The sequence below is a fragment of the Macrobrachium rosenbergii genome, chromosome 54 (genome assembly GCF_040412425.1).
Source record: "Macrobrachium rosenbergii isolate ZJJX-2024 chromosome 54, ASM4041242v1, whole genome shotgun sequence".
NCBI classification, from domain to species: Eukaryota; Metazoa; Arthropoda; class Malacostraca; order Decapoda; family Palaemonidae; genus Macrobrachium; species Macrobrachium rosenbergii.
Window position 1 is genome coordinate 25,528,198 of NC_089794.1, and position 12,500 is coordinate 25,540,697.

A 12,500-nucleotide genomic window follows, 5' to 3' on the forward strand; every position below is an offset into this window, starting at 1 on the left:
AGAAAAGAATCATTCATTTATTTCTAAAAGGTATTAAAAATGTTACGAAACAGATTGCTGAAAATAAATAAACAACTTGTTATAGAGAACGAATCATTCATTTATTAACAAATGGTATAAATTGATTGATTTTAAATTGATGATAACAGCTATTCTATTTGCATTGACTAATTCCTAAGCATATTATTGGTATTCCTATGAGAAATGCCTATGACTCATATTCTGTTTATATATTTTTTCCATCACTGTGAATTCAATATATTACAAAACAACACCAGAGCTAGATATGATTTCCTGAAAAATAATTAAGTAAAAGCTTTAGATATATTGAAGATATATTCATCAGTAGGAGCATGCAAGTTGAGACTAAAAAAAAAAATATGTTATAGAGAATATTAATTAAACCTTAATGCTTCACATTTTAAACACAAACATCTTGGCATTAAGGAAACAATTTCCTACAGATTTTATTAAAAAGCGAAATGATTTAAGATCTGAAATGACCTCTTCTTAGTTCGCTATGTCCCAGAGAAACAAAGTTTTTGCATTTATATTTCATAAACAGTCTGGTTTACTTACATTTACATGATATACCACTGTTCTGTTAACGAACGTGGAGCACTAGTAAAAACAAGTAAAAAATGCGTCGAAGTCTCTTCGGCGCAATCGAGTTTTCTGTACAGCCGGTACAGCGTATAATCAAGGCCACCGAAAACAGATCTATCTTTCGGTGGTCTCGGTATCATGTTGTATGAGCAGCGGCCCATGAAACTCGCAGCCAGCCGTGGTGGCCTGTGGTGTTGCGTTGCCGGAAGCACGATTATAGCTAATTTTAACCTTAAATAAAATAAAAACTACTGAGGCTAGAGGGCTGCAATTTTGTATGTTTGATGATTGGAGGGTGGATGATCAACATACCAATTTGCAGCCCTCTAACCTCAGTAGTTTTTAAGATATGAGGGCTGACAGAAAAAAGTGCGGAAAGAATAAAGTGAGGACGGACAAACAAAGCCGGCACAATAGTTTTCGTTTACAGAAAACTAAAAACTGTGATATAAAGGATACAGGAATAACATTTTGAAATCTTGTTGTGGTAAACTCTCAAAGATTTATCAGAGAATATAAAACAAATGCAGCATTATAATTAAAGTACGTTTTCGCTTTAACTGTATTTTAGTTGAAAGCATATGACTTGTTATAAAAGTCATGACAGATATAAAATATATATTCGATCAGATTTTGAACACTCCATCCCCTGAGTATAAATGGCCTCCTATCTGTTATCTTTATCAACGAACTGATAAGAACTGCGAGATGAGCAACGCCGAGATGAAGAAAGCAATTCGCTGACTGGGTAAAGCAATGAGTCTAAAGCTACGTTTATGCTTGCAGTCACAATGATTTAGCACTGATAAAAAATGTCTAAATAGCAAATGGAACTATAATTACTAATGGATTAAATTTTATTGAATTAATTAGTCTCTCTCTCTCTCTCTCTCTCTCTCTCTCTCTCTCTCTCTCTCTCTCTCTCTCTCTCTCTCTCATACACACACAAGTACTTTCAAGGTTGGGCAGTGACTCTCTCTCTCTCTCTCTCTCTCTCTCTCTCTTTCTTTGCTGACTCTCTCTCTCTCTCTCTCTCTCTCTCTACACACACAACACATGTACTTTCAGAAATGTTGGGAGAGAGGCATTGAAATAAACAAATTTTCTCTCTCTCTCTCTCTCTCTCTCTCTCTCATCACACTCTACTCTTGGCTCTCTCTCTCTCTCTCTCTCTCTCTCTCTCTCTCTCTCTCTCTCTCTCTCTCTCTCTCTCTCTCTCATACACACAAAAGTACTTTTGAATTGTGAACACTGAAACATTTAAGTGAACAAATTTCCTAACTCAGATTATTTCGAAAAAAAAAAAATAAAACCCGTAAAAAAGTGACTTATAAAAAAGAGAGAGCCGATCTTCAAAGTCAGTAAATGCTTTCATTGTTTGGGACTTGTTTTTAGTTTATCTTATCTTGAAGAAACCTCTTCACTGCCCAGATAAGCGATGCCCAATGCCTCAGTTGAGAGATAGGGTATCTTGTCAAAACGGTGACAGGACACTCAAAGTGAGGTGAACTGTTATTCTAAGACTGTTTCTGTTTAGACTCGCTATCGATAAGTGGGACTTTGCAGCTTCGAACGAGTTATTAACTTGTTAGGAAAAGGTGAGTTATATTATATTTTTACTACTTTTTCTTTTACGTATTGTTACTTCACTTTGTGTTTTATATAGATGGTATGAAATTGCTGGCGCTCACACGCAGGTATACGGGATTGCATACATACCTTCATACATACATACACATACTTACGCACACTCATACCTGCCCGATTTCGCTGTAACCGAAGATGCATTGTGAAATTAATAAATGAAAAATCATTGTAGCCATGAAAATCAAATATATATTGAATCTAAGAAACAAACAGGTTCATTACGGCATCTGAAACACACACACACACACACACACACACAACACACACAAACACACTATTTTATTTTATTTTATTGTAACAGAAGATATATTGGGAAATTAATAACTGAGGCAGCCACTGGAGCCATGGAAATAAAAAATATAATAAAACTAATCAGTGAAAAAATCAATATACTTTGCGTATTATTCTATTCTTTTCGGCAGTTATTACCTGTTTAATACTATCATTAATATTTTCTTATTAATTTTTAGTTATTCTGCGTTCATTTCATCTCTTGATTCTCATTAATACAAGACTTCCCTTCTGAGAACGTTGATCAAGTGATTATATTCAGGCATTTATTTTAATTCTCTGTGAACAAACATTAATTGGTCTCATTTTCGGAACGGTACGTAACGGCCCTAAGATCGGGAAGTACCGTCTCCACCAAAACTTTTATATTACCGTCGATTTTGACGGGATGGGAGCAGTAGTACCAGTTGTACGACCCACAAAAATAGTGATTAAACAAAACTTACTGCAATGATGTAAAACAGTCTGCCATTTGTACTCTTTATCAGAATCTCTCTCTCTCTCTCTCTCTCTCTCTCTCTCTCTCTCTCTCTCTCTCTCTCTCTCTCTATTAAGCTAACAGTAATCCTTGTCTCAGGACCCTACAACAAATAATAAATAATACTTTCTGCAATGAAGGGAACAATTGGAGATCTAAACTCTCTCTCTCTCTCTCTCTCTCTCTCTCTCTCTCTCTCTCTCTCTCTCTCTCTCTCTCTCTCTCTCAGATTACAGTCAAGGTATTCAGTTCCATTATTCCTTCTCTCTGTCTGTCTGTCTGTCTGTCTGTCTGTCTGTCTCTCTCTCTCTCTCTCTCTCTCTCTCTCTCTCTCTCTCAGATTACAATGCCAAAATCAAGGTATTGAGTTCCATTATTCCTTCTCTCTCTCTCTCTCTCTCTCTCTCTCTCTCTCTCTCTCTCGTAAACTAGATTATTAATAACTAATTAAGGTCAAAATATCCATTTTCTTTATATTTTCAGATGAATTCGAGATGGCTTCGATATGCAATATTCCTTCATATAATATACTTTGCATTCAACATCAGGCCTGCATTATCTACATCCCATTCACACATCGAACATTTGTAAGTACTGAAAGATTGACTCCTTTAGTCTTATAATGAATAAGGCAAAATCAATAATAATTATTATTTAGGGTTAGTTTTCATGTTGAATCTTTTCTTTCATTCACGAATTTCTGTTGGTTTACAATAATTTCTAGCAAATGAGGACTTCTTGTTTATTGATAAGGTCGTTATATATATATATATATATATATATATATATATATATATATATATATATATATATATATATACTGTATATATATTTATATATATCTAGATATACACATATATATATATATATATATATATATATATATATATATATATATATATATATATAACCATAGCTTATGATTGATGAGTGATAAGTAAATAAATCATCGGATTTTATCTAAATACAATTAGCAAAATACAACCTCTGCCGTTTCATAGGTTCACCTGAATGATGACGAGAGGGCTTAATTCTTTTCTCCAAATAATATTTAAAATCATTTTGATTTCTCATTAAAATGTTTAAGATATTAATATTTGTATTTTTATCCATGTGTATTGTTAATCACTCAGATGAAAACATTTTTAATATATCTAGACGAAAACACTACTAAAATTAGTAAAAAGTTACAGTAATGCAAATGAAAGACTGTATTTTTCCAAAATACTAAAAAGGGTTAAAGAAAAAATGGGATCTTTCGACCATATGCACAACAGTCACTTTTTTTTTTTTTTTTTTTTTAACCCTTTATTGTTTTTCGGAAAAATACAGTCTCCCATTTAAATTATTGTGTCTTTTTACACTATTTCAGTTCACAATATAGTGATGCACTATGGACATTACTCAAAGTTGCATTTTAAAGGCCACACTACATCTTTGATATTTCATTTACATTTCGACATCTATACCAATTCTAATCCCACAGAATAACGCCTGGGGTCGATCCTCCCAGTACAACGTTGGGAAGAGGCTTCATGGGGAGCGCTAACCCCGTATTAACGACATATAAAGAAATGAAAACGGTGAAGGGGCGAACCGTATACGCTTTCCTTGGACTGAAATACGGGCAGAACACCGCCGGCACCAAGAGATTCAAGGTAATGGGAGTTAGACATTTTTTCGGCCGGTTCTTGGAATTCCCTGAGGACTGTCAGGTACAGAGAGAGACTTTTCTGAATCTCGCAATAAACAATGCAGTCAGTGAACTCTGCAATTTGTTATCATGAAGTCCGGAAGTGATATGTAAACGAATGGAGAAACAAATCCACAGTTATGTACATGTACATATATTTAAAGATGACTCTGTACAGATGGCTTTCGAGAATCTGTACAGATTTATCTTTATATATATGTACATATATATAAAACTGTGGATTTGTTTCTTCATTTTAAGACTCGTGCTACTATGAGTATTTTTTAATGTTTATACTTTATCTTTCGCCTAAATGAAAGTTGATGATCAAAAGTATGATGATGATGCATTCTCTTTCAGAATAATTTTCTCTCATACTTACGTCATTATGTTATTCCACACCTTGTAATTCCAACATTGAAAATACCATCTGACAACCCTAAGAAAACTGTAAAATAACTGTTTCCTTCACTGAATACCAATTGAAAACTCTAACAAAACTGTTGAAAATAAAACCCTAAGAAAACTTTAAAATAATTGTTACCAACGCTGAAAATATCAAGTGATAACTGAAAATATCAACCTCGTGAAAATAAGAAGACTGTAAAATCACTGTTGTTTCATCTAATAATGTCAATTTTCTAAGATTTTAGATTCAGGAACAATATCCTCGTCATTCCAATTTGAAAATCCAAATTCCAACATTGAAAATACTAACTGAAAAATCAGTAAAATTGTTTTGTCTCTGTTTCATCTGAAAATCCAAGAAAACTACCCCCTTTGGGCAATGTCAATTTTCCAAGATATTTAGATTCAGGAACAATATCTCTCGTACTTTCCTCATTATTTCATTCTCTACCTCCAAATTCCAACGTTGAAAATACGAATTGAAAACTCTAAGAAAGCTGTAGAATAATTGTTTTGTCTCCTTACCTTGTAATTCCAATTTGAAAATCCAAGAAAACTGTAAAATCACTGTTCTGTCTCATCTACCCCTTTTGGCAATGTCAATTTTCCAAGATATTTAGATTCAGGGACACCTCTTCTGTATGTCGGCAGAAATCTACGATGTTTACGCTGCCCACAACGATACTGGATGCCTCCTCCTACGGAAAGAGATGCCCACAGATGAGGAACAAGGAATATGACTTCGACAGCAGTGAGGATTGCCTGGTTTTGAACGTTTATACCTTTATTGTGAGTATTCTTGTCCTTGCAGTACATTCTGAGCTGAAAAGGGTTTCTATTATTGAACTGGTCAGAGCATACGTTTACAGCAACTTGTTGCATACGTGTCACAAACATGTTGAAACTTGGCAACTTGTTCGTGACATGTTTTACTGTAGCGTAGAATCACCCTAGCTGCCATAGAGTAACATCTTTGGTTTTAGGTAGAAGGAATATTATGCTGTTTGAAACATTACTAAAGTAGGTAGATTTTGTATTACTGAACCTGCCATCGAATACAGTATGGACTCTGCTAAATGAAATTAGCAATGAAAACAATGAAATTACAACGAAGTTAGCAATAAAGTATTGAAATTACAATGAAATTAGCTATGAAAGCAATGGAATGACAGCGAAATTAGCAACAGGAGCAAAGAAATTACCTAGAAATTAGCAATGAAAGCAACGACATTACAATGAAATTAGCGATGAAACCAATGAAATTGTAACGAAATTAGTAATGAAAGCAGTGAAATTACAATGAAATTTGCGATGAAACCAAGGAAATTACAGTGAAATTGGCAATGAAAGCAAAATGAGATTACATCGAAAATAGCAATGAAAGCAATGAAATTACATTGAAATTAGCAATGAAACCAATGAAATTACAATGAAATTAGCAATAAAATATTGAAATTACATTGAAATTAGTAATGAAAGCAATGAAATTACAACGAAATTAGTAATAAAATATTGAAATTACAATGAAATCAGCAATAAAATCAGTGAAATTACAATGAAATTAGGTATGACACCAAGGAATTTACATTGAAATTAGCAATGAAGGCAATGAAATCATTGTGAAATTAGCAAAGAAACCAATGAAATTGGCAATGAAACCAATAAAATTACAGTGAAATTAGCAATGAAACCAATAAAATTACAGTGAAATTAGCAATGAAGCCAATAAAATTACAGTGAAATTAGCAATGAAGCCAATGAATTAGCAATGGAACCAATGAAATTACAATGACATTAGCAATGAAACCAATGAAATTACAACGAAATTAGATATGAAACCAATACAATTACAATGAAATTATTGATGAAACCAATGAAATTACCAACGACAGTTGTCACAGAGTAGGATATTTTGACTTTGGCGAAAAAAAAGGCACGAAGGTTTACATACACATTCCTAACGAAAGCCAAACATCAGATCAACAGTTCGAAGAGTTTAAATCAAGACATTATTGAGACTTCATTTTCCCCAGAAACCAACCGAGGCCACAACTGGGACGATACCCGTGATGGTATTTAGCCACGGGGGAGACGGGGTCGCTGGAGACTCCTCAGAGTACAAGCCAGACGTCTTGTTGGACTACAATGTCATCTTGGTCACATTCCAGTACAGGATAGGAACACTAGGTGAGTGTTTATGAGCCCTTGCCTTGCGAAAGCACATTGGCCAAATATGAAGGATTAAATGAGCTGTTTGTGAAGCTGATGTCGCTGGAAATCGATTATTAACACGAGAGCATTTAACGTAATTATCTTGCGAAAGCATATTGGTCAAATATGAAAGATTAAATGAGCTGTTCATGAGGTTGATGTCGCTGGAAATCGATTATTAACAAGAGAGTATTCAACGTAATTACCTTGCGAAAGCACATTGGCCAAATATGAAGGATTAAATGAGCTGTTTGTGAAGCTGATGTCGCTGGAAATCGATTATTAACACGAGAGCTAACGTAATTATCTTGCGAAAGCATATTGGTCAAATATGAAAGATTAAATGAGCTGTTCATGAGGTTGATGTCGCTGGAAATCGATTATTAACAAGAGAGTATTTAACGTAATTACCTTGCGAAAGCATACTGGCAAAATATGAAAGATTAAATGAGCTGTTCATGAGGTTGATGTCACTGGAAATCGATTATTAACAAGAGAGCATTTAACGTAATTATCTTGCGAAAGAATATTGGTAAAATATGAAAGATTAAATGAGCTGTTCATGAGGTTGATGTCGCCGGAAATTGATTATTAACAAGAGAGCATTTAACGTAATTACCTTGTGAAAGCATATTGGACAAATATAAAAAAATTAAATGCCTTTTTCATGAGGTGGATGTGAGTGAATATTGATTATTGGAAAATGCAGCAGCATTTCATAGCATAGCAGCTTTTACGATCAATGCTGTAGTCCCAGGCATTGTAGTTTCATTGCCAATATCTCTCCAGGTTTTGTTATTTCTGAAATAATATCTGTTACATAACATCAAGCACATTAATTATGACGTTATAAAGTGGCAGAGAGAATGAATTTATATTAACCACTGTTATATGAGAACTGTTACTTTACATAAAATGTTATAAGACCCTGGTAGAGAGAATGAATTTATATTAATCATTCTCAAATAAGACCAAGTACATAACTTATGATACAATAAATCTGGTAGAGAGAATGAATTTATATTACTGATAACTCTGGTAGAGAGACTGAATCGATATTAACCATGTTTGAATAAGGTCAAATACACTACTTTTGAATTTGCAGGACTAGTAGAGAGAATGAATTTACATTCGTAATTTTTAGGTAAGATCAAATACATTACTTATAACGTAGTAAAGCTGTTACGGAGAATGAATTTTATATTAATAATGATAAGTAAGATCAAATACATCACTTATGACTTATAAAAACAGGCAGGGAGAATGAATTTATATTAATAATTATAAATAATTATTATATAAGGATGAATTTATATTAATCACCGTTATATAAGCTCAAAAACATTGCTCACTATGATTAAAAGATACTTAATTATTACAGGGACATTTACCATGAACAGCAAAGATGCTCCAGGGAATGTAATGCTCTGGGATCATATCTTAGCTTTACAGTGGGTGAGTAAATCACTTATTATATATAGAAATGAAGAATGAGATTAATTTTCTAGTAGATATTTTTGGAGACCTTCTGATCTCCAAATCTTTAAACGCGGATCAAATTTACTTCCCTTCTCTGTATTCTAATAATTTTCTTACATTCTTATTTATTTATATTAAATTTTTTAATTTATCCGTTTTTCTAATAATTCGTCTCCTTTCTCTTTGTATTTACCTTTATCTTCTGTTAGTTCTTTCGAAAGAACATCATGTTCTTTGGAAGCTTGAATTTTAAATCAATGACTCCTTTTGTGGGCTTGTTCCAAATGAAGGAGTTCATCTTCTGAATAATAATAATAATAATAATAATAATAATAATAATAATAATAATAATAATAATAATAATAATAATAATATAAAGACCATCTTTGAAGCTTAAATTTCTAGTCAGTGGCCCTGTGACTTGTTCCATATGAATCGTGTCCGTCTTCTGAATAATAATAATAATAATAATAATAATAATAATAATAATAATTAATTTAATAATAATAATAATAACATATTCTTTGGAATTGAATTTATCCGTTTTTCTGGGCCTGTTCCTATGAAGGAGTTCATCTTCTGAATAATAATAATAATAATAATAATAATAATAATAATAATAATAATAATAATAATAATAATAATAATAATAATATTTGGAATTCTTTGAATTTAAAGTCAATAGTCCCTGTGGTGGCCTTCTTCCATATGAATCGTGTTTATTTTCTGAACAATAATAATAATAATAATAATAATAATAATAATAATAATAATAATAATAATAATAATAATAATAATAATAATAATAATAATAATATTCTTTTGAAGCTTGAATTGCAAGTCAATAGCCCCTGTGGTGGGCTTGTTCTTATGAATTAAGTTCATCTTTTGAATAATAATAATAATAATAATAATAATAATAATAATAATAATAATAATAATAATAATAATAATAATAATAATACTGTTCCCTCAAGCACAGGTACAGCAAAACATCAAGTTTCTGGGCGGCGATGAAAATAACGTCACAGTGTTCGGTCAAGGATTTGGTGCCGTTCTGACGAGCTTCCTGCTTCTTTTCAAGAACGTCACCAGTGGTAATTTTCAAGAATCTTGACGTTACTTTGATCTATTCAGAAACTGGAGAGTGGAGTGTCTTGTGCCCTTAGGAAGACCAGACCAGAATTTTCGATTCAATAAGATCCAAGAAATGGGACGATTACTGAAGAAAGTTAAATATGTTATAATAAGAAAAATCTTGTCTAAGATTTCCTAATGGTGAAATAATCAAGAACCTAGAGGAGCTTGATATATAACTTAGACAAACGTCCTTCATTTGGATGATCGAATTATCCGTTGTCAAATGATAATCTCCATAACTTTTGAAATCATCCACAAATGTTTTCAGTCGTTAAAATAATTATATAAATTAAAAATTATGACGGAATTTTCTCAAAATCTTCACAAAAGGGCTGGATATATATATATATATATATATATATATATATATATATATATATATATATATATATATATATATATATTTTTTTTTTTATTTTTTTTGCTATAGCCAGCTTCTAAGCTATCCGTGATAAAATTCGTGAAATATTTTGTTTATTTTTCTTTGGCAGTCAAAGAGCTACACTTTTGTACCATGATTCTAAGTTATCGTTGAAAATTTTCTGAAATGATTTGTTTTTATTATTGACATTCAGGCACCCACTCTTTGACGCAATGATTCTAAGTTATCAGTGATAAAATTTTGAAATTATTTCTTTCATTACTGACAGTCAGGAAACCACTCTTTGAAGCAATGATTCTATGTCATCAGTGACAAAATCCTAAAATGATATTGTTTTTCCTCCGACAGCCAGTAAACCAGTCTTCCACGCCATGATTCTGGAATCGGGATCATTCCTGCAGAGAAACTGTTTCGGTGACGAGCAGAACGGCTCGTATAAGAAGATTGCAATCGTAAATAACTGTTTAAAAACAAGCCCCACTGCCATTTTCCAGTGCATGCAAGCTAAACCTGTTCACGAGCTCACCATGAATCTACACGCTTATATGGTAAGCACCGAGAAGTCTCTTGGACTAGATACTTCTCCTTCTTTTCACGGGGTGCACTGTAGGCATTAGTTAAGGTTCTTTGCAGCGTCCCTTCGGCCCCTAGCTGCAACCCCTTTCATTCCTTTTACTGTACCTCCATCCATCTTGCTATCCACCCTCTCCTAACAATAATTTCATAGTGCAACGGCGAGGTTTTCCTCTTGGTACAACTTTCAGACCTACCCACTCTCATTTTCGTTTCCAGCGCTGAATGACCTTATAGGTCCCAATGCTTGGCGTTTGGCCTGAACTCTATAGCCCACTCCTTAAACAAATGGGAGATAAATTTATCCATTCAGAGAAACTTTCCCAGTTGAAAGAAAAGGGAATTTTATGATTATATCAAATATGACGATTTTCCTAAATCGCAAGAAATCATTAGGAATGCCTGTACAAGGCTTTGAGGTGAGAATTGATAACAAAATATAGACCACATATTGTTGAAATATAATTTGGAATTGTTGTATCAAAAACATATCCTTACAAGGATTTCGGGGAATTGGAAATATTTTTCATATTGATGGGTAATATTTCAACTATTGTTGCTACTTACTGAACTTAAAATTAAGTCTATATTATATAAATTTCCATAAAGAAATCACGTAACTGTTACATGCATTCCTACCAAATTTCACGAAGATACGGAATAATGTAATTCATACGGAGGGAACAATTGAAATTTACACACACACACACACACACACACAATATATATATATATATATATATATATATATATATATATATATATATATATATATATATATATATATATATATATATATATATATATATATATATATATATATATATATATATATATATTAATAGCGATGTTTTCTCTATTACTTGTTTCTTCTATAAAAGTTCGTTAAAGAAAGTACTGTAATTTTTTTGCCGTTTAGCAACAATAATAATAGTATTAATAACCGAATACATTATATTTATAGTTATGTTATAGTTCAATATTAGCATCTTCTTTTTTATAATTTCGTTAAATAAAGTAACATCATTTCAAAATTGTTAGATTACAATCACAACAACAATAATAAAACCCGCAGCATAAATCCCTTAAGTTGTGAATTAAATAAACAATCGGAGTTATTAAATAGACAATCGGAATTACTTTAAGTAAACAAATGTAAATTGTAAATAAGCAAATAAGAATTAATCATCAATAACCAAATTACTTTAAATAAACAATCAAAATGAATAAATCGGAATTACGTTGAGTAAACAATCGGAATGAATTTAGATAAACAACCTTAATTGCTAATAAAAAATCGGAATTAGTAGATAAACAAGTCTGAATCACTTTAACTTATCAATCGAGATTATTCAATAAATAAATCAGAATTACTTTAAGTAAACAATCGGAATTACTTTAAATGAACAATCGGAATAATCAAATAAACAAATCGGAAATTTTAAAATAAACAATCGGAAATATTCAATAAAAAAAAAACAGAATTACCATAAGTAAACAATCGGAATTATTCGATAAACAAATCAGAATTACTTTGAGTAAACAATCGGAATTATCAGATAAGAAACAATCGAAATGATTAAATAAACGCT

The 12,500-nt window shown here is 31.9% G+C and overlaps 1 protein-coding gene across 1 annotated transcript in view; it reads left to right on the top strand.

Moving 5' to 3' along the window:
• Positions 1–2,047: 2,047 nt before the first annotated feature.
• LOC136834889 (carboxylesterase 1C-like) overlaps positions 2,048–12,500 on the top strand; it is an 18,850-nt gene continuing 8,397 nt past the window's right edge. The window contains exons 1-8 of the mRNA XM_067097710.1: positions 2,048–2,204; positions 3,506–3,609; positions 4,509–4,680; positions 5,775–5,912; positions 7,157–7,310; positions 8,716–8,789; positions 9,796–9,910; positions 10,684–10,883. Coding sequence (XP_066953811.1) covers positions 3,506–3,609; positions 4,509–4,680; positions 5,775–5,912; positions 7,157–7,310; positions 8,716–8,789; positions 9,796–9,910; positions 10,684–10,883 — 957 coding nt within the window. The 5' untranslated portion in view covers positions 2,048–2,204. The remainder of the gene's footprint in view (positions 2,205–3,505; positions 3,610–4,508; positions 4,681–5,774; positions 5,913–7,156; positions 7,311–8,715; positions 8,790–9,795; positions 9,911–10,683; positions 10,884–12,500) is intronic.